Source organism: Bombus affinis, chromosome 18, assembly GCF_024516045.1.
Source record: "Bombus affinis isolate iyBomAffi1 chromosome 18, iyBomAffi1.2, whole genome shotgun sequence".
In the NCBI taxonomy this organism is placed as follows: domain Eukaryota; kingdom Metazoa; phylum Arthropoda; class Insecta; order Hymenoptera; family Apidae; genus Bombus; species Bombus affinis.
In genome coordinates, this window is record NC_066361.1 from 4304302 (window position 1) to 4330197 (window position 25896).

General features: G+C 36.9%; 1 protein-coding gene and 5 long non-coding RNA genes across 10 annotated transcripts; 2 read left to right on the forward strand and 4 right to left on the reverse strand.

Annotated features, from left to right (window-relative positions):
• The first annotated feature begins 93 nt into the window (after positions 1–93).
• LOC126926609 (homeobox protein Hox-B1a) lies at positions 94–25866 on the forward strand. Of its 2 annotated transcripts, none has more exons than XM_050742995.1 (2): positions 94–1652; positions 24116–25866. In XM_050742995.1, exons 1-2 carry the CDS (start codon positions 710–712, stop codon positions 24604–24606), a joined length of 1434 nt encoding a protein of 477 aa, XP_050598952.1. In that variant the 5' UTR covers positions 94–709; the 3' UTR covers positions 24607–25866. The 2 variants fall into 2 exon arrangements, with proteins under 2 accessions (XP_050598952.1, XP_050598953.1); XM_050742996.1 differs by having other exon boundaries at positions 24119–25866.
• LOC126926661 (uncharacterized) lies at positions 7611–12295 on the reverse strand. 2 transcript variants are annotated; one of them, XR_007714741.1, is made up of 5 exons: positions 12198–12295; positions 10102–11155; positions 9607–10006; positions 9215–9389; positions 7611–8935 (listed from the first exon to the last, which is right to left on the reverse strand). It is a non-coding gene; the product is annotated as an uncharacterized LOC126926661 (long non-coding RNA). The 2 variants fall into 2 exon arrangements; XR_007714740.1 differs by having other exon boundaries at positions 9607–11155.
• LOC126926682 (uncharacterized) lies at positions 14470–16748 on the reverse strand. The gene is made up of 3 exons (XR_007714769.1): positions 16076–16748; positions 15439–15752; positions 14470–15035 (listed from the first exon to the last, which is right to left on the reverse strand). It is a non-coding gene; the product is annotated as an uncharacterized LOC126926682 (long non-coding RNA).
• On the forward strand, positions 17271–21065 carry LOC126926666 (uncharacterized). Its single transcript, XR_007714747.1, has 4 exons — positions 17271–17396; positions 17670–17829; positions 18079–18267; positions 21051–21065. It is a non-coding gene; the product is annotated as an uncharacterized LOC126926666 (long non-coding RNA).
• On the reverse strand, positions 19582–21326 carry LOC126926657 (uncharacterized). Of its 2 annotated transcripts, none has more exons than XR_007714733.1 (5): positions 21179–21326; positions 21028–21099; positions 20659–20890; positions 20501–20575; positions 19582–20416 (listed from the first exon to the last, which is right to left on the reverse strand). It is a non-coding gene; the product is annotated as an uncharacterized LOC126926657 (long non-coding RNA). The 2 variants fall into 2 exon arrangements; XR_007714732.1 differs by having other exon boundaries at positions 21024–21099.
• Positions 22146–24119, reverse strand: LOC126926695 (uncharacterized). Of its 2 annotated transcripts, none has more exons than XR_007714783.1 (2): positions 23593–24119; positions 22146–22786 (listed from the first exon to the last, which is right to left on the reverse strand). It is a non-coding gene; the product is annotated as an uncharacterized LOC126926695 (long non-coding RNA). The 2 variants fall into 2 exon arrangements; XR_007714784.1 differs by having other exon boundaries at positions 22146–22802.
• Positions 25867–25896: the final 30 nt, after the last annotated feature.

Below are 25896 nucleotides of genomic sequence, written 5' to 3' on the forward strand. Positions count from 1 at the left end.
GAGCCTAGGGTGGAAGAGAGATGCGAGAACTGGACACACCAGACCCTTGTGCCTCGCAATCTCACCTGCGTGCAGCGTTCGACCGTGCCGCCTTCCGCCAGACCAGTCCACCTAGCCAGTCCACTTCAGCGACTCTCGCCGATCGGATCGACGTCTACGCGTTCGCTGTTTGTCCGCTTACTTGCGCCAGCGACGACGCAGTACCGCGTGCTCTGGCGGATTCCGGCAATCTGCCTCGGGATTTCTCGCGTATTCGCGATTTTCTAGATATTTCCATCTATTGCGACCGACTTGTTGACGTTGATCAGGATTTGAACCACACCGAGGATGTTAAAGTAAAGGAAGGAAACTATGATGAAGTTGACTAACGTCTGAAAGCAAGTGAAACATCGTCAGAAGGAATATCGTACGCTTGGACTGTTGGTAAAAAAGTGTGTCAACCAGTGATATTTCTGTGTTATAATCACAGCAAGCTCTTAAGTTAAAGCCTTCCATTCATTATACAATTATCAAGCATCGTGGATACAGAAAAGTGTAGATAAAAGTCAACGTGGTAGCCGTTGGTCGAGATGTAAGCTAATCGCTGGAACGCTCCTTTCTCCGCAAATTGCTCTCTCCCTTCCTCAGTGAAAGAGTGCGCGCACCGAAGGACACGCTGGTAGCCCGGCAGCAGGTGGCCAATTGATGTATTCGCCTCCACGCCACGAGGATGATGATGATGGACATGGGCATGTACGGAACTTACGGCAAGCCTGACTCATACCCCAACTACGTGTGCACGGGTCAAGGAAATCATCATCATCATCAACCCGTGTCCGTCGGGGGACACGTGCCTGTGCCAGCTTCGCCGGAACTCGCTCCAGCGCACTACTTCCCTCAGACCGCGGTTTCACCTTACTCGTCCTCTTCCTCGGAGAGTTTCCTGGCGTCAGAGTCCGCCACATCTTCCGGTACGCCTCCACAGGGCTTCTACTCGCCGTCGGCGGGTGTTCTGCACGAGGATGGTTCCACGACCGCGATAATCTCCTCGGAGAACGGTCTGAGTTACACTAATTTGGATTACGCTTCCTCGTCGTCATCGTACGGCCAGCAGCATCAGCACGCGAACGGCTCTCACGGATCGGTAGATCCTCACCAGAGTTACCACGTTCAGCAAGCGGCGTACAGAGACGACCATCATCATCATCACCATCCAGCTTCTTCCTCGGGCAACGGTCTTCATCAAGGTCCCATGATGACCGCTGGCCACTCGAGAACGGAGCATGACCAACAACTGCACCATCAGTCTTCTAGTCATCACCATCATCACCACCATCATCATCACGAACCTGACTATCAGCTCGCTGGTACCACCAACTATCTACATCAGCTGCCCACCACTGAAGACTCGCTTCACTATCATTCGCAAATCCGACAAAACGACTACAGTGGACATTCCGCTGGCCACTACAAAGAGGAAAATCCGGATCCATCGTGTTATCACGTGCTGCAACAGTCGGGCCATCCTCAACACCCGCACCAACATAGTCACGGACATCACCATCAACAGCATCCCCATAGTCACCATCCTCCGCAGCAGCAACAGCCGCAACAGCCACACGTACCCACTTACAAATGGATGCAAGTGAAGAGGAACGTGCCCAAACCAGCTGGTACGTATTTAGATATTCGATGATTTGGGAGGAGGTTTGACTGGCGTGAAATTACTGGTCCGTGGGGCGATCCGGAGACAGCTCGTTATTCAGCTTCTGTTTATCCAACGAGATGACTATTTTAAGTTTCACTAGTGGGAGAATCGTGCCTGTCCACTCTCTTGATTCCTATCTCATGGAAAATTAATGGTCAATCGGGAAGACGGTCCGATAGAATTACCTTTGGAGGCGAGGTATCTTTCACGATGGTTTCATTCGGGTTATCGTTGATTAATGCGGATGAAAAGTAGGTTCAGGTGCCTTTTCGATATTCGATGCGTTTGATCTACGTACTTTGTCGACTTTAGTCATAAAGTCGTATATGATTTGCAAATAGAGGTTATTTTCACTTGGAAGAATGGTACTGGAAATTTCAATTCTTTGTAAAATCCAGAAAGAAGAATTGTCGTATTTAAACCTTTGGGTGATATGGACACAATTTACGAAATTTTAAAAAGTAGACAAAATTGTTTGTAATTTTACAAAAATATAATGTCTAGAAAGAATACTGGCATTGTACGTACCAAGTAATTAAGTCCACATATATCAAATTATCATTTAACAGTAATTTTACACGAGTACAAAAATGTACCGTAAAAGTGAAATATATAGAACGTTGAAAAATCAGGATATTTGGCTGTACTTTTTGTAACCGTTGTGTGTTCCTATCGGTCACATCCGACGTATTAAGAACACGCAGCATTGAGGTTAGGTGTTAAAAAGAAAAAACAGGGAAATAGGTATTTTCCTTTCCACAGACTTCTCCATCGCTGCTTTCCACGTTACTCACCCCGAGTTCTTGGAACAACAATTTGTAACGTTTAAGTGTCGCGACACGACCCAATTGTCGCTCGTTGACGACACTTTACACAAGTTCGTGCATCTCGAATGGCCGTCGCTGGTGAAACCGTGACGCGGTCCACTCGAAGCATCGAAGTCGAGAGGTTTTTCGCCTGGGTGGTGAATTCAATTAAGATTGACGGACAACTAAAATGTGACGTACTTGTTGGCCGACGACCTAGTGCCTTTCAAACGCAAACTATACGTAACGAGATTAATAAAACGTGACACGTAATTCCGGTTCGACAGACATCATTAATCTTGCACATGCTTCTCAGCCGATCGCGATTAGCCACATTCCTGTCTTCGCGGAGCTAGCTATCATTATTATTCTTCAATTTATCATTACGATTAATTAAAACTGAATGATTGGGTACACAGAATTTACCAAAGATCGGGTTGTTCGAAAAACGTCTTTATTAAAAATTTCCATTATGAAACTGTAATAAAATACTACCTTCGTTGAATATTAAAGCAAATTACCGAGAAACATAAAAGAGTCATTGATGCGAGAAGTAGAAATTCGTAGAGAAAAAGAAGAATTTTTTCAGTCAGCTGGAACATTCGCTTCTATTATATATTTCTCATTGGTTAAATGTATTGGCAACTAAGTGATTACGGATTTCGTCATTAGGTGATAATGGCAAAATCTGCAATCACTTAGTTGCCAACCTAAAAGTAAAATCTCATTATTATTTGTTGTGGTTTCTATAAAACTTATTCGAAAGACATAGATTAAATGGTTTAAAAATTTGTAAAAGCTATTTGGAGGAATTCACTGTCAAAAGGGACGAAAGATTTTTTCAAGAGAGGATTCGTGAAATTACAGATGGCAGGAGATCTAATTCTAATTAGACGTTTCGTAACTCTCGCTACAAACTTCCCGAACAAGCTAATATTTTTCAACTCGAAATTGGCCTTATTTCACACAATCGAATGAATCAAATACCAAACGCTTCAACGATGATTTGCAACATCGTAAAATCAAGATGTAGATACCGATTTCTACGTGACAAATTAAGAAGCACTGCTGATAATTACCAAGCCATGGTAACTAACTATAATTATCTCGAATTACCGAAAATAAGCAAAGAATGTTAGGTTAGACGAAACGTCGAAGTATAAGAAACACGAAGTGTTTAATGCTTCTGTAGAAAGAAGACATCCACGCGGTTATTCGTGAGCCAGGTAGAAATCAAAATTCGATACGGCAAATGATAAGAGGGCTTACCGAGATAGAACGAAAATTTATCGGTATTTATACTGTCCTCGGCTGAGTTATTTAGCCGCTGTTTACGCCCGTGCGACAGTCGTAAACGAGCTTGATAAGATTATGCACACGAATGCAACGCGTAACAGAAGATACCCCAAGCTTTTACGAGAATATCGTAGCTCCACGACCATAAATCTACCACTTGCGAATCGCTCGTCGGCTATCTTTCTTCCCTACAAACTACTCTCCATTACTTCGCCACGATAGATCTCTGATGCTTTGATTCGTGGCGTCAAGCATTTGAACAAGTTATCATCGGAGTTATGACGTTAAAACTATGTTCTAATATTGGGTTGGCAATTAAGTGATTGCGGATTTTGTCATTACGTGGTATTGACTGACGTAGAATGGTTGAATTCAATTTTTCTAATAATTGAACCTTTTAAATTTCGACATTTTCTGATATTTCTTGGCATTCAGAAAATTTTGTATCTCAATAGCAGAAATTTTTGCAGAATCTGAAGAAACTTCAAGATCATTGACAAGTTATCATCGGAGTTATGACGTTAAAACTATGTTCTAATATTGGGTTGGCAACTAAGTGATTGCGGATTTTGCCAATACCACCTAATGACAATATCCGCAATCACTTAATTGCTAACCCAATGGCTGAATTCAATTTTTCTGATAATTGGACCTTTTGAATTTCGACATTTTCTGATATTTCTTGGCATTCAGAGAATTTTGTATCTCAATAGCAGAAATTTTTGCAGCATCTGAAGAAACTTCAAGATCATTGACAAGTTATCATCGGAGCTATGGCGTTAAAACTGTGTTCTAATATTGGGTTGGCAACTAAGTGATTGCAGATTTTGCCAATACCACGTAATGACAACATCCGCAATCAATTAATTGCCAACCCAACAGTTGGTCAATTTTTCTGATAATTGGACCTTTTGAATTTCGACATTTTCTGATATTTCTTGGCATTTAGAGGATTTTGTATCTCAATAGCGGAAACTTTTGCAGCATCTGAAGGATCTTCAAGATCATTGACACGCTATGTAGGGGCATTGGCATTTCGAAAATGTAAATTTAGAACACTTGAAAGATTTGCAAAATGATCGTCGCGCTATGTGCGACGGTGATATCTGAAAAATCTGAAAACCATATACTTGGAGAATATTCGGAATGATTGTCGTGTTACGTAACATACAATACTTGGAAGGTGTAAATTTCTTATTGAAAGCTAATAAATTGTTACCTGTTTCTTGTTTGAAAATTGATTGCTACTTTGTCTTATTCCTTTACATGGAACTTTAGATTCTTTAGAAAATTGTAATGGCTATTTATCATTTCCTGAGTATTTTCTCGTTTTCCTTTTACAACATAAACGATCCTACAACGGCGTGTTTATACACGGAAAAAGATATTTCGTGCATACCAAACGCGATTTATCACGCACGCTGGGTTCGATAATGATCACGATAGATATCGAAAAGCCCTGATAAGATTCGCGCTTAAGAACGAAATTCTTGCACTCGAGTTATCTGATCATTTCGAAAGAAACGACGCGGCGATAACAGGTATCGCGCCTGTAAAGCTTTAATTAAAAAGCGATATATTTTCGTAGCGCGTACGATCGTTTTGAGGTAAAAAGAAAAAAAAAGAAAATAATGCTAACAATCCATTGAAATGATGAAACGCTTAAAAAAGGGGAAAAAGAAAGGATGGAAGGAAGAAAAAAAATGAAAAATCATATAAAATGCTAATAATACAGAACTGAACGCGATAACGTAAAGATTGCACGAAAGACACGGTAATCACATTACGCAAAACGGCAATTGAATGTGACGGACGAACAATTTATCTCGGATAGATCGAGTGAAAAGTACCGAGTGGTTAAACGCCTAACGATTTGCATAAGTGCGTGTAATTATAAACGTGGAAACGAAAATAGGGGAGAAAAAAAAACACCAGGCGATTTCATCGAGCGCAGGACTCAGGTCGTGGCTAGTTCAGTTGTCAAACTGTTAAAAACTTCATGAATAAGCAACGCGCAACAACGCCTGTTATCGAGCAAAGATCAGTCGAATTCCGGCGATTTAAAGTCGATTTCCCCGCCCCATTCAACCAGCCGTATACGCAGAAAGGTATTTTCCATCAGACATTGCACCAGTTTCGGTATTACATAAACGAGAATATATGGAAGAAGGAATTTCAATTTTAACGACTAGCAGCTAATCGACCAATGAATAGGTACCAGGGAATAATCTAACGTGACTAGTTCGATTACTTGTTTTTTTTTAGAAAATCAAGACATAAAAGTGATTAATAACAGGTAGTTAGAGGCATTGGAATAGAATTCGAAGGAAAATTACATTATGTAGTTTTCAGATGTTAAATCGATATTCGATGATAATATCGTTCTTGTTTTCAATAATTATCGTACTGTTTTCTCATTCACTCGGAGATTTAAATCAGCTGATTTGATTCTTTGTAACAATACTTAATCGCCTAATTGTTTCTTCTACTTGGTTATATACTAAGTTAACCTATCAACAACTCTTATTTTGTTTTAAATAAAGGAAAGGAATAATGCAATATCTTAGAAAGAAAATTGTAACAAATAAAAACTTCAAAGAGGATATTTCTTTTTGTTGTTAAGTCTTTATTCAGACTTAGAATCACAATAACTATTATTTTATTCTATGGATAAATCTATCACACCGTTCTGAACCAGAAAAACCTTTATTGCACATTCTTACATGGACTAGGGATAAAAAACAAAGAACGACTTAAACCTATCGATTAAATCTATCGATTGTAACTAGAACTATCTTCTAGTTACTATTTCTTGTAACTAACGCATCTGCATATGGATGGCGATCACGAACTCACGTTGTCATTTTCAACACTTTTCATAGAAAGAAAACTAAAAAGAAAACATCCCATTGACCTCACAAATGAAATAAAATAGTCAAATTCGAAGATGGTATCCTGCTGGGGGTAGCATCCACATGTTATTTAACAATTAACTTAGAAAAATTCACCAAATGTCCAACTGGACAAATTTTCGTGCCAGGTACGCTTCCCCTTCTTCTTCTACATTTCGTGTCGCAATCTTTATCGAATAAGTATATTTCACGGGTCTGGTGAATGGCACTGTGTAAGGTGCGTTGTGAGTGTCATACTAAAAGCTGATAGCTTGGTTTTTGTTTTTGTTGCTTGTTTATAGAGTATCATCGCGTTTGAAATTGATGTATTTAACAATAACTCTAAAGCTAATTTTATATTCAACTTGAGGGTTCTTCTATGTGCTGTAGAATATGCTACCATTTGATCTGATAAATCTACAGCACATTTTCCTCTATTGGTAATCTACCACTACCATTGGTTTATCGCAAACATTTTTTTTCCGGACCTCTACCATTTCAGCCGAATGTTTCGTCGAGATCATAAAAATAATCGTAATACTGTTTACTAACATCTTCTACACGTTTTAACAATATATTCTGCACGTTTTGTTTGCGACGAAACAACGAATGCGAATGATTTGTTGAAATAAACGAAGCCTTGTTATAATATGCCGCTATCAACTGTTAGCAAGGCGCCACGGTGATTACCCGTGACGACCAATAAGATAAACGATGCATTGGGGAAGAATGTTGTCTTACATCATCAATTTATTATTATTTTGCCATTATATGCTTTGAATAAAAATATTCCCGTGGCGTCCTCAGCGAAACATGTGATTTCGACGTGGCAGTCAAAGTGTTAAACAACAATATATACTCAGCATCAATTTTCCCTGCTATATACATTAATATAATATTTTCTTTATTGTAACAAATAATAAATTCCAATGCCTAGTAACGAAATACTTTATACTCTTATAATTGAGAAATTATCTAAGAAAAAGTCCTAGTTATATAAATCTCAATAAATAGCTACATAGGTATATATATTTTCTAATCAAATAGTTAAATTATTATACAAATTTGTATTCATTTTATAAATATGAAAAGAACATCTTTAAGAGTCATTACACTTATCAATTGAAAGGTATCTAATATTAAAAACCCAGATTAATTAATATTTCAAACACAACTTAGATATATACATTTTCTAATAATGTAATAGTTGAATTATTATACAAATTTGTATTCATTTTATAAACAGAAAAAGAACATCTTTAAGAGTCATTACACTTATCAATTGAAAGGTATCTAATATTAAAAACCCAGATTAATTAATATTTCAAACACAACTTAGATATATACATTTTCTAATAATGTAATAGTTGAATTATTATACAAATTTGTATTCATTTTATAAACATAAAAAGAACATTTTTAAGAATTATTACACTTATCAATTGAAAGGTATCTAATATTAAAAACCCAGATTAATTAATATTTCAAACGCAATTTACTCAATTCATGAAAAAAGTCTCTCAATTATTTATTAAGCAGAAAAACGATCCTGTCAGCCATCCTTAACATCCTAAATCCGTCTTCGAGGAATTACTTTACCCTGAACGGAGACATTGCGGAAACGATTTAAAAATTGAAATCAAGGTGTCGTAAAAATGCGATAAGAAGGTAGTAGGAGGCTCGAGGCGTTCCCCTCTCTGATAATTTGCTTAACAGCGAACAGGGTTGCAGGCAATCGCCGGGTTCGAGCAGCTAAGCCTAGCCCGTTGAATGGAGCTTGTCAGGATTACCAGCGTTTCGCTTAATAGCTCATTATAATCGAATTAATAACGCCAGCCGAGAAGTCACCGGGGGTGACGCTTATTACACCGGGACATGCAAACGAAACGTTGAGCTGCCCTCGCCGCGCTCGCCCCTTTACCCTTCGCCGCCACGAGCTTCCGGTCCCGCGTTCCTTATCCGCGATTTCCACGCGGCAATAGAATCTAACGATCTCCGGCCAAAGGTTTTAGATTAAGGAACCGTGACTACCATCGACGTTATCGATACAACGTTATCCCACCTGATACCATTCGAAAAACATTACATATCTTTTTATCTTTCTACTTATTTTACTGAATTCTCTGCAGCGACTGGTATTTTCAAGCACATTGTGTTTTTATGTAAAGTAGCTCAGAAGCTCCTTTGTTGAGTTCCACTTGACATTCTTTCAGTCCCAGCTTTTTTTGTGAAACGTGTGAAGGAAAAGCAGGATCCTGGAAATTGTTTCAAGATATATCATACACTCAAAAATTAGAAAATACAACGATAGTGTGAATGGTATTTAAGTGAATTTGTTACTTACTTTATTTATTTAAATTGTCTTATCTTTTAGTTAAAGTAAATTTCAAATAGAACACTTAAAAGTGTTGGGAGCTGCTGGTAACGAAATTGAAATAAAATTCGCAGTGCAAAGGGTTAATACGCTCCATGTTGTGTATGTTTAAGGTTATGTTTTGACAAATTATTGTATATTGTATGTATTATAGACTTACCTTGCAAGAATGTTCGATATGTTACTTGACACCCTGTATAATTAATTCAACGACAAATGGATTTGTTTTTAGTGAAACTCTTTCTGGTGTATATCTGCATTACGTTGTCTTTGGAAAAACACAGGAAATGTGATTCCATACTCAGCAATTGATGAGAAAAATTTGTTCCACAATCCTGAAACATTACATAACAACCGTAACAAACAAACAACAGAAGACGAAGCTTCTGAAGCTCATTGGTTTTATAACATTTTATATTTTGAATAAAAGAATTACCTACAAATGGTACATGTTATTATCTAAATAAAATCTACATTAATAAAAGAATTAAAAGATTTTTATACAAATAAAAAACGATATAGAAAATTAGAAAATCTTTTAACAAATATTACTATCAATCTGCGTTCGTCAAATATATCCAACGGATGTAACGCAATTCCAGAGGAGAGGCAGCTTCTCAACCAAAATAACGAGATGGGCGGAGCAGAATGGGGGGGGGGGGGGGTTCGAGAGATTTTGGTTGGTGAAGTTTTTTGGTTGGCCAACAGAGCACAATAGCTGTGCTTTTTCCCTCGATGCTTCCATAATGCGTTCCGGGGGTCCATGGAATCTCTATGGGGACGCCCGGTGTGGACCACCACCCTTCTTCATGAGAAAAGCAGGAGAAAAAGGCCAACAGAAAAGGGAGAAAGAGAGAAGAAACAAGCGTCACAGGGCTGTCAGCTCTCCCGATTTATCATACACCACTCGATTTCTTCTCTCTTGTAATCAATAGCAGGATTGGCCAACACGCTGGAGGAAAAAACGACGGAACAAATAAGCAAGCCCCTGCACGAGACAGTAGTAATTCCCTGCATTCGTGCTGGTTTTAGAAACTAACACGTTACCTCGTCATGTATGTATATGTATTCACTTTTTTCCTCCTCTAATAACAGAGGATGCTTGAATAGGTAGAATTATTGGAATTTTTCTGCAATCACCGCTTTTTATTAAAAGGAACTTGTTTGGTAACAGAATATAATTTTCTAGATAACCTCAGGTTATAAAAGCGACATAGATTCAACGGTAAGAATTTCTTTACAACTTATTTCATAGGAAACAGAAATAGATGGAACTATTGGAATTTCTCTAGAATCACTATTTTATACTACAGAAATCTTCTTTAACAACAGAATACATATGTATATATGATCTTTTGATAATTACCTCATGTCACAGAATTGTTATGGGTTCTATTAAGTTGGCAACGAAGTGATTGCGGATTTTGTCATTAGGTGGTAATGCTTCACTTAGCAATCGCTTAGTTGTCAACGCAATGTATCTAGTGAAAATTTCGTTGCGATTTAAGTCATAGAAAAGTAATGAAACCGTAGATATGAACAAATCTTGAAAAATCGGGAAAATAAGAACAAATAACTAAAGAAGAAAGTTGAGATCATCTGAGGTTAGGACTTTTAAAAATTAGACAAAGTGATCAAATCGTATTGTAAATAAGAAATCGGACGTACCACAAAGTCTATTACAATAAAATGAAGTCTGAATAATGCCCCGAAATATTACAAATTAGGTAATTTAGCATAAATCAGGGCTAATGCAAAAAGGTGCAGAAGCGATTGTAAGGAATCGTTGCTAGTCGAATTGGTTGCCGTGTTTTCGTCATTTTGCCAGTTTTACGGCACATTTCGCGTTACTTACGAAGAGAGTAGGCGGCCAGTTTCATTGCACGCTTTCGTTCGTCCACGAACGTCAGCCCTTTACGTTCCACCGTGTATACACACCAGCTTTCTTGTGCTGCTGCTTTACGACGTCACGTCACGTATCGAGCTAACCTTCAAATCGACTTCATCAATCGCAATGCTGCTGACGAGAGCGTGCTAGTAAAAACCTTATCTCAGGAATCGTGTCGTTTATCGAGTAAATTGAACACTTTTTGAATATATTCTAAAACAGATGTAGGAAAGACTGAATTTTTATTTTTTCTTCCATATTTTGGATTGTTTTAAAATGCAGATAAATCTATCTATGATTAGTTACAAGACTTTGTGATTATGAAATTACAATATTAGACATTTTGATTATTAATTCATTGTTACGTTTTAATTCTCCATTATATTATTTTGTCAAACAATAATGAAGTGAAAATTTACTGACGTGGTAAAAAAGCCAGACTTAACAAATATATGTTAAAATTCTTCATTGTTTGGAGAATCAGAATAAAATACAATATTAATAACTGGACAATGATCTTTTATACTTGTCTATTGACTGTTATCTGCGCTATGTTCAAGGATAATTCCAAAACACTGAACACGAAGCAGTTCTTCCTGAATTTCCTGCGGCTGCGTTTTCCTCGTGGACGTAATAACACACAACTACAGTTACCATAATACTTCAAACAGGTAAGAAAACGAAAAAACCTCTGATCGATCTAGAGAAATCAGCGTCGGGCGATTTTGAAAAAGGAAAAGCTCATAGAAACAATAACAAATTTTGTAAAAAGTGGAAAGCAAAGAGAATTGCAAAAATACAAATAACACGATCGACGAACGTTTAACATCAGCGAAATCGTCTAACTGGATAAGGAGCAGGAGAAACAAAAGTGGAAAAAGGATGTGAACGAAATAACACGGCACGGATGCAACTGACGTGTTCCTCATGCGCAAAAAGACCAAATTATCGCGAACCTAAACCGTCCGTGATCATAAGCCAGCGATTAGATTGAACAGGAAGAGGATAAGAAAAATGGAAAACGCGAGCGATATAAGTGGAGTGCAAAATAGAAAGGATGAGACGTCGCGCAGTAATGCTAAAAGGAAAATTCTTAAAGAAGAACGAGGTGTACCATTAAAACGTGTGTGAAAGTCCACTAAAACAACGAGAGCAGGATGAAATTACTTAAGGAAAGAATATTAAAAAATCTGAAAATTACAACAATAGAAAGCAATTTATAAAAGTAGAAAACATGCCATTCCCAAATACTTACAATAAGGAACACATAAACAATGTTATTTGTTGCAAACTATTCTTATCACATACTGTGTATCTTACATCCTGTTTCACCCATACTACCTTCGCCTTAACTTAATTTTCAGCGAGCAATAAATACCCAAATACCAAACTTACCATAGAAAATTCAACTCTGGATAAAATCAAGAAAGGAAACCAATGAAACTGAATTGCAGTAAAAAGCTACGTAAAACATTTCCAAATATTACAATTATTCTACAAAATTCCTTCTACTAAAGTATAAAAGAAAACCAACTGAAACCAAATGGAACTATTAGGTTGGCAACTAAGTGACTGCGACTTTTGTCAATACCACCTAATGATAAAATCCCCAACCACTTAGTTGCCAACCCAATAAATTGTCTAAAAAGTTGAATAACCTATTCCTCCTCTTGTTTCACCAAACAAAGAAACTTTTAATATTTCCAGCAAAAATTTAGTGCGTCGTTCTTTTATTGCCAATGTTAAGAAATATTTAAACAATAGAAAAACACGATTAGATGAAAAATGTGCGCAAGAACGTGGCAGAATTAAAGAAGAGCTTCGAACGCTTCTCTCTTTCTCTGTGACCGGAAAGGCTCAAGTACTTGGTACACGAAGAACGGAAGAAAACAGAACGAAGAAGCAAGAGGTAGGTCGGTCAGTTTGCGAGCGAAGGTAGAGTGGAGCGGCTGACCAAGCAAGCAAGGAAGCAAGCAAGCAAGCAGTCAAGCAGGCAGGGCAGCGTGTTGCGGCGCGGCTGGGGCCGTCGGCGGACGCGTGAGTGAGTGGCCGATATCTCGCGAGGGGATCAGAGGATCGTTCGCGTGTTTCCACCCGGGCTGCCACCCGCCGAACCTGGCAACCCCGGATCCCGCAAGTCCCGCAACAACCCTGGCCGGCTGCCTAAGTAACTGACTCCCCTTTGCTCCCTCGTCACTCGTCCTTTCTCTCTCTCTCCTTCTGTTACTCTCTTGCTAGCTCGCTCGCGCCAGCGTTGCAACGCGCTGACAATCAACGACCACCCTGTCCACGTGTCTCGCGCAACGGTGATTTTCATTTCCGCGGCACTTCACCGACGATATATCGCGACGACGCGAGCGTGGCTCGAGTGCTGAAAAAACCTCGAGTTCAATGCTGCGACCATGTCGGAGTTTGGGGTTGCGAAAAGGTGTTGCTTTGAGAAGATCGAACGTGTGTGTGTGTGTGTGTGTGTATGAGGGATGGAAGTGGAGGTGGTTGATGTCGGACTTGGAAGAAAGGAAAGAAGGTGAATGGAAGGCGAACGTGTTGAGTCTTGTAAAATTAAACTCGGTGTATAGTAGGTGCCTCTCTTTCAAAAATAATTACATTGCTTTGGATTTATGGGTTTGGTTTACGTTGGTGATAAGAAAAAAGGAAATTAATAAGATTCAAAGGTTACTACCATGTTATTATATTTTAATGGCTTCCTACATTTAAATGGTTGAGGTTAACTACAGAGAGATTATATCGGATAAGTAGCAAAATCTTGTAATAATTCATTGTAACGATACGCCCTTCTACACTGCGTTATCTGTTAATGAATTTTTATTTGCAAGACGAACAGATTACAACTCCTATAATTTCGTTTTATTCTTCCAAATTAAAAATCATCTAGAAACTTATAAGTTTCATAGCAATGGGTTCCATTAAAGTTCTTTAAAGAACGGAGACTTCTTCATGCCTTAAATATCTCCATTAATTTTGATAACGATCATTTTGGTTTTTAGAAATTGAAAATGTTGCTTATAGAAATTATTATATCTTTAAATCAGACTTTGTACATCGAACTTGTAACACTTTACCGACTGCTAGCGATTCAACAGCATACGCACGTCCGACCGGCATCTCAGGCGCAGATTCTCCCTGGCGCCAGCTCTGTTTAGGTTCAGACTGTCCAATACCATTCTTTTTGTTCATCGCGAACGGTACGTTTTTCAAATTGGTATGAAACTGCGGCAGCTTACAAAGCAATGCAACTGACGCAACTGAGCAAAGTACCTTCGTTCTAAATAACAAATTACTGCTCAAATAATGAGAAAGATTGTCGGCGATAAAAAGCCGGTTAATATGCTATCGGTCGGTAAGCGTCGGCGACAAAAAACCGATTAATCGGCAATCGGTAGGTAAAGTGTTAAAAGAATCAGATGTGACGTAATTTAGATCAAAGAAAGTCTAAAAACCTAACCGATACATGTTAAATACAGATATTTGTAATCAATTAATTTATCCTTAAATATATAAAAGTGATTTTACGAGGATTAAATTTAAGAATCAAATGGAACTTTTATTCAGCTAGGATTGCGGTTAGATTAAAGTAATCTTAAAACGATCGGATAAATGGAACTTACATTTCACCGTGCGACGATAAGCAGCATCATAAATCGATTGGAGAGGAGCAAGAAAGTCTAGGCAACAAGGCCAATAAAAATGTTAATCTTAATACGCGAAATCGACTGACCTCGAGGCCATAAATAAAGCTGACTGCACGCAATCGTTCGGCACTATGGATCATGCCAAGAAATTCAGATTTCGGCCTTAACTAAAAAGCAAACACTTCTTACCAAAAAAGAGAAAGGCAAAAACGGAATTCATTACCATGTCAAGACTTCGCTCGTTAAGTACGTACATATACTATTAGCCTTATTCCAATGATTTAGCCAAGCTTTTTATTTTTATAAGGTAAGGTAATTGTTTATTCAGATCATTGATAGCACACAGTCGATTTTATATAATTGGCCAAGTAGTTTCGATCGAAATCTCATTTGCAAAAGCCCACCGTTTATAGTGACTCAGGACATTGGTTATCGCGATGCTGAAATCAAAGTAGCCATCGTGACACCCGATGACAAGGGGTCGAACAGAAGGAAATTGTGTCAGTAAAATTGTTTTGTTGCTTCTTATATACATCGACAAGATCCAATCGATACATATACTGTATAACAATCTTCGAAAAAACGATTAATTCTCTAAATTCCAAACGATCCTATATTTAATCCTAATCGTGTTATTAAGTATTCAATGAAAAAGACATGACTGCCTTCGCTATGAGAGTCATCAAAAATTGAGGAAAACAGAAAGTCAATATTCCAACTATCTGTTATCTGTGATCTAGAGTAACGCAGGTTATCGCTCAATCGGTACAATCGTGAGAAAATATTTGCCCGGACAGATGCAAAGAGAGTACGCGTGCAATAGTTACATTCGTTTGTACGTACCTATGTAAGTAGATTTGCAAGCTCTCATAACAGCACGTGATACAGATAAATGGCGAGATCGGATTTCCTCTTCATTTATATTCTTTAGTTAAATGGTCGGTTTATTAGAAGGATGATACAATTAAAAAGTAATATAATAATATTTAATAATAGTAATAAATAATATAAATTTTAAGATATCTGCGAACAATATGTTGTTAAAGATCCTCGGAATTCAAAGAATATTAACCCTTTACACTGCTATATCGACTGTGACACGACGCCAGTTTTTATCTCAACAGCTCCTTTGTCGATCCCAATTAACAGATTGTAACCTGAAAATTGTTTCAAGATATATCATACACTTAAAAATTACAAAATACAACAATAGTGTGAATAAAATTATATTTAAGTGAATTTCTTTCTTCCTTTATTTATTTAAATTGTCTTATTTTTTGGTTAAAGTAGATTTCAAATAAAACACTTAAAAGCGTTGGCAGCTGCTGGTAACGAAACTAAAATAAAATTCCGAATGCAAAGGGTCAAGGAAATTCACTGATTGTTAAATAGTTACATCGTTAATTTCTTATTTCAAACTTTCCTGAAAAATGTATTCTTCTTAATTATATCATTCTACTAACAAACTGACCATACTGACCATAATATGAATTATTATGGAGATAATCGTTTTGACACGATCACTCTATGAGAAATTCCGGAAGCGAGTGATTCCTTTTTCTATTTAATCAATATCCCGAATGTGGATAGAATCCATAACGTGCCACGTTATGGCTATAAAATACGAATAACAATATATTATAAAATAACATATAAATACATTAAATCGCACGCACATAAATTTTTATCCGCCGCGAATATGTAAGCTCGTATTTCCCCTTTCAACTCAGTGTACAATAGAACTCCATTTATTGGAACGATTGCGCGATTAATTGAGAAATATTTGGTCAATTAAAAAATAGTACTGGATTGGCAGCTAACCTAACATTACCACCTAATGACAAACTCCGCAATCACTTGATTGCCAACCCAATAAGATGTATTCTTAGATTACTTTCATCATACGAAATAAACGATTTGCTAGAAACAAAATACAGCTGTTGTCGAATTTTCTGATTTTCACTAACGCATAATAACGCAACATAGTGGTATCAATAGTATAAAAAAATCATCTGTGTCATGACTCATTATATTATTGAGTGAGAACTACCTATTGGGTTGGCAACTAGTTAGTTTAGTTAATTTAGTTGCCAACCCAATAGATAGCGGAGAAAGCTGGTGAACTCCTATTACATGAATTTCAGTTATATGCATTGTCTCTCGACGAGTTCAGATGTTTAGATACGCTCGTTGTAAAAAGTATTTGCCATTATATTTATTACAGCATTTTGGTACTAATTCTGTACATATATAGTGAATTTTGAATCATTTAATAATATTATAGTACACTATAAAAATTTGATACCATAAAAATGAAACGTATAACCTAATGAAGAATACATTTCGCTGAAGAGGAAGACATACGAATATCTTTTTTAAACCAATAGGAATTTGGTGTTTTAACCAGTGAAATAAAGTGTTGCTGTAGAAGTGCGTATGGAATCGTGACGCGACAAAACTCGTCCACATCAAATCCTAGAGCGATTCTTGAGGAACGTTTGGCGAACGAGCGTTGTTACAAAGCACGCGCACAAACGTAAAACACGATCGCGCTATTGACGTCGTTCAAGCAACAATAACGACTTTACGAGGCTCGTTAAACGTCTCGATATCCCTTATTGCCGTTCAACGAGCTTCGTTACAACCGGCGAACGAACAATTCGCGTTTCGCGAAAGGCTTCTGCGCAGCAGACTCGATATTTATTGGTAAAACGCGACATAACTCTGCAAATTGCTTTTGAAACTTCGGAAAAAATGAACGATGACATTTTACAACGTCCATTATGGACCGAGATAAGGCGGTGAGTATAAACGCGGAATATTTAAAGGTAATAAATTAAACAAGTTATTACGGAATGTCAAACAGCAACAAGATGTTTCGACGATGTATACCGGTTGATGGCTACTATATGCTACTTGTTCCATAATAACACGTTCTAATGGCTTTATTTTTGTTATAAATATTGAAAGAGATTGTTTCCTAAGTTTATGTTTAACGACGAACCTTGGAAAATTACTCGAGGTCCGTGCAGGCTTCAAGCTTGGTCTTTGTAAAGAAACATTCAATTATACAGGGATACGAGTGGAATGTTTGCTTAAAAGAAGAAGTTAGGATGGCGTTGTAGCATGTAATCGGATGTGGAAATCAGATAGTTTCAAATACAGCTGTATCCTGATGAGTGGATCCTTTTTTTTTTTTGACCTACGGCCTACCCTGTTCGGATTGCCAGAAACGTAAGCAATACTATCGTAATATGAAACTGATTGAAATACTCGAATTAATGACTGCGAAATGACTAGACCAATTTTAATGTTATCGGTACAGTTGGAATATCGAAACACGCTATTACAGCAAAACGATCAAATTGCCACGATTAATCTTCTAAGAATTTGAATAATTTATTTCAATGATTATCAACTTTTACTATGTTCAGGTGCAAATTTGAAGCAATATAATTTCCAAATAAATAATATTCTTAACAGATGATATATAACGGAAACTAAAGGTCGATATGAAGTTAATGAATCGCCAATCACCAAGCACAGCCGATCAAAATTTTATCCTCGATTTACAGTGAAATTTTCTCGAAAACAGTAGAAAACCATTGATCGACAACGAAGAAAATCCGAAGAGGAAGGAAACTGGTGCCCTTATCCAGGTCCATCTTTCCGGTAACATAATACCCTATGGCTGCTCGCACGCACACATTTCATCCCCTCTAGTTCCTTTCTACGTCATCTGCGCCCTGCCCCCCTAGCTTTTAGCCTTTGAATAATATTTGAATTGCGTAATGCTCGTCTAACAGGGGCACGTTCTCTACCACAAGGCCAAATGATCCCGTGTGATCAACGGATTAACGTCTTACGATTTTATCGGCACCATTAAAGAAGCTTGTTCGGTGTATCAAATCGTCGTACATATCATCCTGGAATTCATTAAATTTAATTAGGAGAATAGCACGAATTAGAAACAACCAGAATACAAAATAGATAAAAATTGATTATCATTAATCGACTTTCTTTTTAGTAACCACGACAAGAAATAATATTTTCTAACCTCTTTCATCCTTTCCCTCGATTGTATATTCGCAATTAATTTTTCTTTACATAATTTAATATTACGATTAGAAGAAAATTTTCTTGAATTTTGTAACTATCTGAAAAACTGAAGACTATCGTGACTAGAGTTCCTGTGTTAAATTTATTATATAGGTATCACAGGATACGATACTTTATGCTATTATAGGTGGCATAATTATTTAACAATTGATATATTATATAGCTACATATTACATAGAAATATTTTCCCTATCGACACGCAGAATCGCAATTCTCCGATTAATAAACGCATCCTCGAAGAACCGGATCGAGAGTAGGAACTCTAGACCAGGTTGATCTTAATGTTTTCGCAAGACTCGATCTCGATTCGTTTTACCTCTGCTGTTTTATTTTCGACTCGATTATCTTCTTTTTCCCCCTCCTTTCAGAACGAATTATCAACGTGCATATAATGAAACGAACCGATTAAAGCTTGTAATTAACACATTCACTATACATGACCAGTCGACACGTACTTTCAGGATACGTGTATGATAGCAACTTAGATGCGTGATACAAACCGAATGTCGATTTCTATCGGATATACAATAACGCACATAATTATTCCTAGCCCTTGAATAAGCAATAAATATTTAACTTTAAGAAACTAAACTTTTTGTGTAACCAATACAATCATAATAGTCATATTTTTACTCGTGATATTTCAAAATGTTTCGTGTAACATGTATAATATAATACATTATATATACATATAACAATACTTTCACGTGAACCACTGTATACATAGTGTGATAGATGTAATAGATGTTCGAATGATTATAATTTATGTACATATAAAGATTAACTGGATAGATACAGGTGTGGCGCAGAACTATTTGTTAACAAGGCAATTTATATGTAACAAAAATCTGATTCACAGTGAACGGGTTAAAACCATGCAACATCTCTATATTCTATAAAAGCTTCATTTAATTCCTACATCCTTACTCTACACATCCTTCTTCCACCAACCTTAAAAAAATATAATATTGGGTTGGCAATTAAGTGGTTGCGGATTTTGCCATTAGATGGCATTGACAAAATCCGCAATTACTTAGTTACCAACTGAATAAATTGCAAACAGCAATCGAACGACACCTTAATGACGGAAACATCTTTTTGAACAGTTCTTGGATAATTTTGAATAGTAATAGACCTGGAAACACCTAGCCAGAACAACGTTTCTACTCACGAATAACCGGGGAGGTCGGAGGAGAGGCTAAATAACTGGAATTACGGTTGCATAGACGGTACAAAGATCGTTCACGTGAACGATATTCGGCCAGTGTTTCCTGCACTGTTCCATTTGCTTTTATCCACTGGCATTATCCAACCTTCCCTGCCCGCCCCTCGCACTCTCTCTAATTTCCTCGCCCTCTCGTCGGGTCGCTCGTTTTCACTCGCAGGCGCCACGTAAAATAATAATATTAAGCCAGGTGAGATTTAATCGGGGGCCTTTGAACGAAGCCTGACTGGCATGCATGCTTCGAAACCGCGGCCACGCTGCTGTTTCCCTGTGTTTTACCTCGTGTATACGTGTTTCGCATGTGTGACGACAGGCTCGCGCGAGCGTGCGAGAATTACATTCATGTTCGAGCTTAAGTGCACTTGGTCGACTGACGTTGCGCCACCCGAGGGATATAATAATTCGTCGTTCTTCTACTAGCAACTTTCGCTGGGAACCATGACCACGCCGGACATTATTGACGAGAGAAATTTTTATCTGAAAGAAATTTTATCATGAGGAAATTTTACGCGAAACGTATTTCACTTAAAGGAAACTATCGAAGTGAAATTTTGGACAAACTCTATGGATGATTGTAAGGCATTTTATGATCGAGCAGTATGGACTGAAATCTCTGAAGAATTTTCTGCGATCTCACTGAAACATACACAATATATATATACGAGTAGGATAGGTAACCTTATGATTTTTCTAGTAATTTATATTTAATAATACTTTACCTGAAAAATGGAAACTAAATTTTGCTTTATTCTATTGGACACGTGATCTGTGTTATGAATGCGGCTCGGTGTTATAAAGAGTTAACAGAAAGTTAAGAGGTTAAGAAGACTCCTGAATATAATTTATGGTTCCCTTGGGCTATGGCCAATTATAATCCTTAACCGATGCCAATTTATCTATTCTTTAACCTGTGCTGCCCCCTGTGCCTTGTTCTCTTCTCATTTGCTATCACTTCAGCAATATAATTTTAAATTAATCTTAGCATTATTTAAAAACTACCTGACAGTCTAATTGACTTGAACGATCATTATATATATACTATACTATTATATACATATACTAATATAACAGTCCAATTTCTTACACACAATGTTTGAAATTTCTTTCCAAGAGCAAATCTGCATTCCCGATCTTCCAACCGTAATAACAGCTTCGTCCGTCTGAAAATTAACAAAAACATTCCTCCGTTAAAATAATGTTACCGGATGAAAAACGGTAAAGAAGTACTATGTATATTACTTGAGGAGGTAACACGATCGCAACATCTAATAATTGCACTACTAAACAGTGCTAGTAATTTTAATCGATACTAATATTAATGTTCGTTGCAGAATAAGTAGCAATTGGCAGGATATCGCGCTAACGCTTAATCGAAAGTGATTCCTTCATTCCACCTGAGCGAGCGTTTCTCGGGGATTTGCCTTTTCGAGAAATGAAATCAGACGTGGCTACCGACTGCCATTGCAGAGCCGACTGGTACACGATACACTGTAAGCAAGAGTTTTATCGATTGAACGATGGTCAAACAGTAATACGGATTACCAAGAATTCTTGCATCTAGTTGGCAAAGTAACTTCTTGCTGGAAGATCCACCTTTTCTGTTGAAAATGACACGAAGAGACTTCTGTTTTATACAGGGTGTTTCTTTTTTTTTTTAATCTTTGTTTATTAATTCCAAGTTTTTTACATATTTTTTTTTACATGATTTTTTTCCAGAATAAACGCTGAATTCTAACTGTAAGGTGGTACAGGCAAAAGTACCGATACGCGACGGTACGACGTAGCCATGCATTATTACATTTTTTTTTTTTTAAGATTATTATTGTAACTTAAATTTAAGCCGCTGTTGCGCTGTGCTTACGTACGATATTTTAATTTATGTCCTGAAAGCCTGGACGCGAAAACAGGACAGTTCGCTAGCCTATTAGGGAGGGGATGGGAGAGGATGGACTGGGAGGGGAGGGGATACAGCGTGTTTCTACAATCTTAGATATGATTAAAAAAGTGGTAATTCCTAATTCAAAAAGTTAAAATTAATATACATATACGTGATGAATTTTCAAAGTTATCTTCCTCGAAAAGGAAGCTTCGTATGTAAAAATGTTATTTCATACTCCTCGTTCATACCTTCGCGAATAATTACTCTGTTCTCTGTTGTACTACGATCGCAGAGACACCTCGTATTTTGTATACAATGACCAGTGTGTACAACGAAAACGAAGCTTTATAATTTCTCAAAGAATTAACCTCTTCTCTGTTGTACAACGAGTAGAGAAAATTATCAAAAAGTATCCAAACTGTCTACAAAAATAAGAGATACTACAATTGACGTATTTTCTATGAATATATCATCTTCTTCTATTGATTCAAAAAGTATGTGAACTACAATGTTTAGGATAAGGTTGTCAGCTAGTCTGTTACATTTACGTCTCTATCTACACCATTCTGTGTCCACATTCTAATGAGATAGTAATATACAAACCCCAAACAACGCAAGAAACGCATAATTCCATTGCCATGAAGATTTCATGTTCTATAAAAATATAATTTTAAAAGATCCAAGAAAAACTTGGATGCAGCACTAATGATCACTGATGTATAGAGACGTTCGCCGGCCTGGCTAGGAGAAAATCAGCGGCAGCGCACGCTCTGTCCTTCCGTTAAGGTGCTAAATTGATGAATGAGTGGCGAAAACGGAAAACATTCCATTGTTCCACGCCGGCTCGTGGACTAATAGAACTTGTCCAACTCGATTATTCAGCTTGAAGATGCGTGAGCTTAATGGCCGCCGGCTAAGTTCCGAGCGCGATGTTTAAGTGACTGATGTTATCAGATTATTTGAAAAATCTGTGAAATAAAATCCCTACAAAATAAGTTGATTTTCGTTTGAGTTAGATTTAATATACGTTTGGGTCTCAATTAAATACTTCTAATATTCGGTAAAATATAAAAAGGTGATAAGGGGAATGGAGCAATACAGGCAAACACGGGTGAAAAAGAAGATGTGACTCTAAGGCGGTGGCTTGACAGTTTCGTCCGCCCTCTGCCATTAAGTAAATTGACTTCCACATACCGGTAGGCTAAATAACAATCTAATTTCCATAATGCGTAAGTGACGCCACCTTTTTTCATCAGAACGCATTCCTCTCTAGTTAGAATAAGTTTGGCTGCATTGCTTTATACCCAAAAATTCCCTGCTAATGAACACGCGTGTAAACAATTTGGAACTTCGTATCGAGTTTCCGAGTGGGCTTCATCGACGGTGTGTTACGATTCGATCAATATCAAAAATTGTACTCGGTAAAATTATTATCGAAATTGTTATACGAAATTATGTGAAACATGGTTCGTGTGGCGATATTATGCTTGTTTCGTTTGCCTGTCAGTCCAACACGACAGCTGACTATAGGCACTCGTCGACATAACTTGACTCGAGATCGTAATTACGAAACTTAATTTCTGTCTGTGGTCATATACATATTGTCAGATAGCTCGAGGCGATTATTATTTTTGAAGTAAAATATTTGGACGATCTTGTGATTAGATACACATATAGGAAAAGATGGTTAACATGATCTAAGTCGAATATGCTTTTAGAATGACCACTAATCGGTTGATAAATACGGGCTAAATAAAATGACGTAACAACTTACCCTTGACATTCGGCAACAGCTGATGCAATTTGATCCAGATTTAGGGCTTAACCCTATCGGTCTTCGGTAAAGGGTGGACAGGTTCGCTCCTTAGAACACTGACCAGCTGTGTTGGGCAACAAACGGCTGTCGCTCGATGGACCAGAGTTAAGCTTAATTCGGTATATATTACTTTTAACCTCTTCCGTTAACGCATCGGTCACGTACGAAGGGCATTGACATCTATAATTAAGATGGAAAGGAATTTGAGTCACAACATGTGTCCTTCTGAATCACACGGATATTGATAATGAATCTTAATGACTAGAATCTCGTAATTGTAATTGATATATAAAATTACACAGATGTTTTACTTTTCTAAAGCTTTACGTCAAAATAGTTCTTTCGCATTATTACTGTACTGCTGGTACTAACATTTTTATGAATAGTAAATATAAAGCAAAGAATTTCAATATGTATAAACGCGCTTGTAAATTTTATACAAAAAGTTCCAAAATAAAAAGAAGATCAAAATTTGTTGCAGCAGCAAAGACAAATCTAAATGTGGGAGAATATGGCGGTAGCACAGTTGGAGGTGGAAACGGATCCCCCTACGCAACTACGGCGAACGGTCCTGTGAACTGTCTTACCGGCGGACCTATGGCCGGTATTGCAGGTAGCTTCAACAATACCGGCCGAACCAACTTCACGAACAAACAACTAACAGAGCTCGAAAAAGAATTTCACTTCAATAAGTACCTGACCAGAGCAAGGCGTATTGAAATCGCATCAGCGTTGCAGTTAAACGAAACGCAAGTAAAAATTTGGTTCCAGAACAGAAGAATGAAGCAGAAGAAGAGAATGAAAGAAGGTTTAATACCGGTTGATAATACAACTGTAACACCACTCAGTGGCGCCAGGAGTTCGAGTAATTCACCAACTAGTTCCTCCAGTCATGAAACTAGTGGTCTCGGATTATCTAGTTTTACGAACGATAATAGTCGGGAATCCCCACCCTCGTCTTCGAAAGATTGACGGGTTCCTTACTGCAGCAACGAACGTATCTATGGCCTACGACTTAACGATGATTGGTGAAAATTAAGAAAAAAAGCGTTATTTTAAATCATGTGATTTGAATTTACATGAATTTCCTTGCTGCAGCAGCAACAATATCTATAATAGTATTTCCAATTTTAATAGAACTGAATTATTGTAACAATATATGATACACTCTTTCGACGATCTTGAAAATTATCAAAATTAATCGAATATAGTATAGAAATTGAACAATGTATGTACCAATTAAGCGAACTATTTATTTTCGTTTGAGTTATATATGCCGTAAAGGCAATATGGACAGAATTCCTGAAAAGTTACCATATACCTCAGTTTGTGTAAATGGTATAATGATATTTATATATAATTATAAATACCAATGATTGATCACAGCATATTATGTAAAAACAATTGTGAAAATATTCTCAGATGCTAATTGATTACATCTAGAGACCAACTTTCTTTTTGGTGAGGACAATTATTGTTTGATGTTATCATCCTTACTATATGGTAATATTGTTTTAATTACTTTTTTACTCGCCTTTTCTCATTCTGTTTATTGCGAGATATTCCAACATTGATAAATTTACATACCAATGAATATTGTTAACTATTCAATACTTGCGAATTATTGTAAAATTCTTGTATAAATTTTACATTCTCAAAGAAATTATTAGATACTGATAAAGATAATAAAAATGATCTTCATAAATGTCACAGTGTACTAGTAGATTATAAACATTCTATAATGATAGCATGATAACAGTAGTTGTGCTCCCAATTTGAATATCTTCTGTATGTATATGTACATATAATCTAATGCAAATCTTGTGTGAGCAGCAATGTACGTCATTATACAGTAAGACATTACCAGAGTATTTAAAAAATACAAGAAGAAGATCATTGCACAGACGCTATAGCTAATAATTGAAATGTATAAATAAGAAATTACACTGTATGATGAACTTATTTTAAAATGATTGCAAGATTTGCATTGATTCTATTTAACTTAATTTGATCACTTAAAAGTTAACAAATTAATGTAATCGTATAGTTATATAGATTATATTGTGATCTAATAAGAAATTCTGTACCTAAATGAATTTGGATATAATAAATTGTGATTATTCTGTAGTATTACTTAGAATTCTGTAGAGAGAATAAAATATTAATACACTACGAAAGAAAACTTATAAAATCCACTGAAACTCCGAAATAAAATGATTTACCTAATTATAACTTCGTATTTTACGACTTATTCTCTGTCAG

Bases quoted from the DNA above. Each gene is read 5' to 3' on its own strand.
- LOC126926609 (XM_050742995.1), top strand. From the start codon at position 710: ATGATGATGATGGACATGGGCATGTACGGAACTTACGGCAAGCCTGAC. The intron at 1,653-24,115 runs GTACGTATTTAG...AATTTGTTGCAG, and splicing joins GAACGTGCCCAAACCAGCTG to CAGCAAAGACAAATCTAAAT.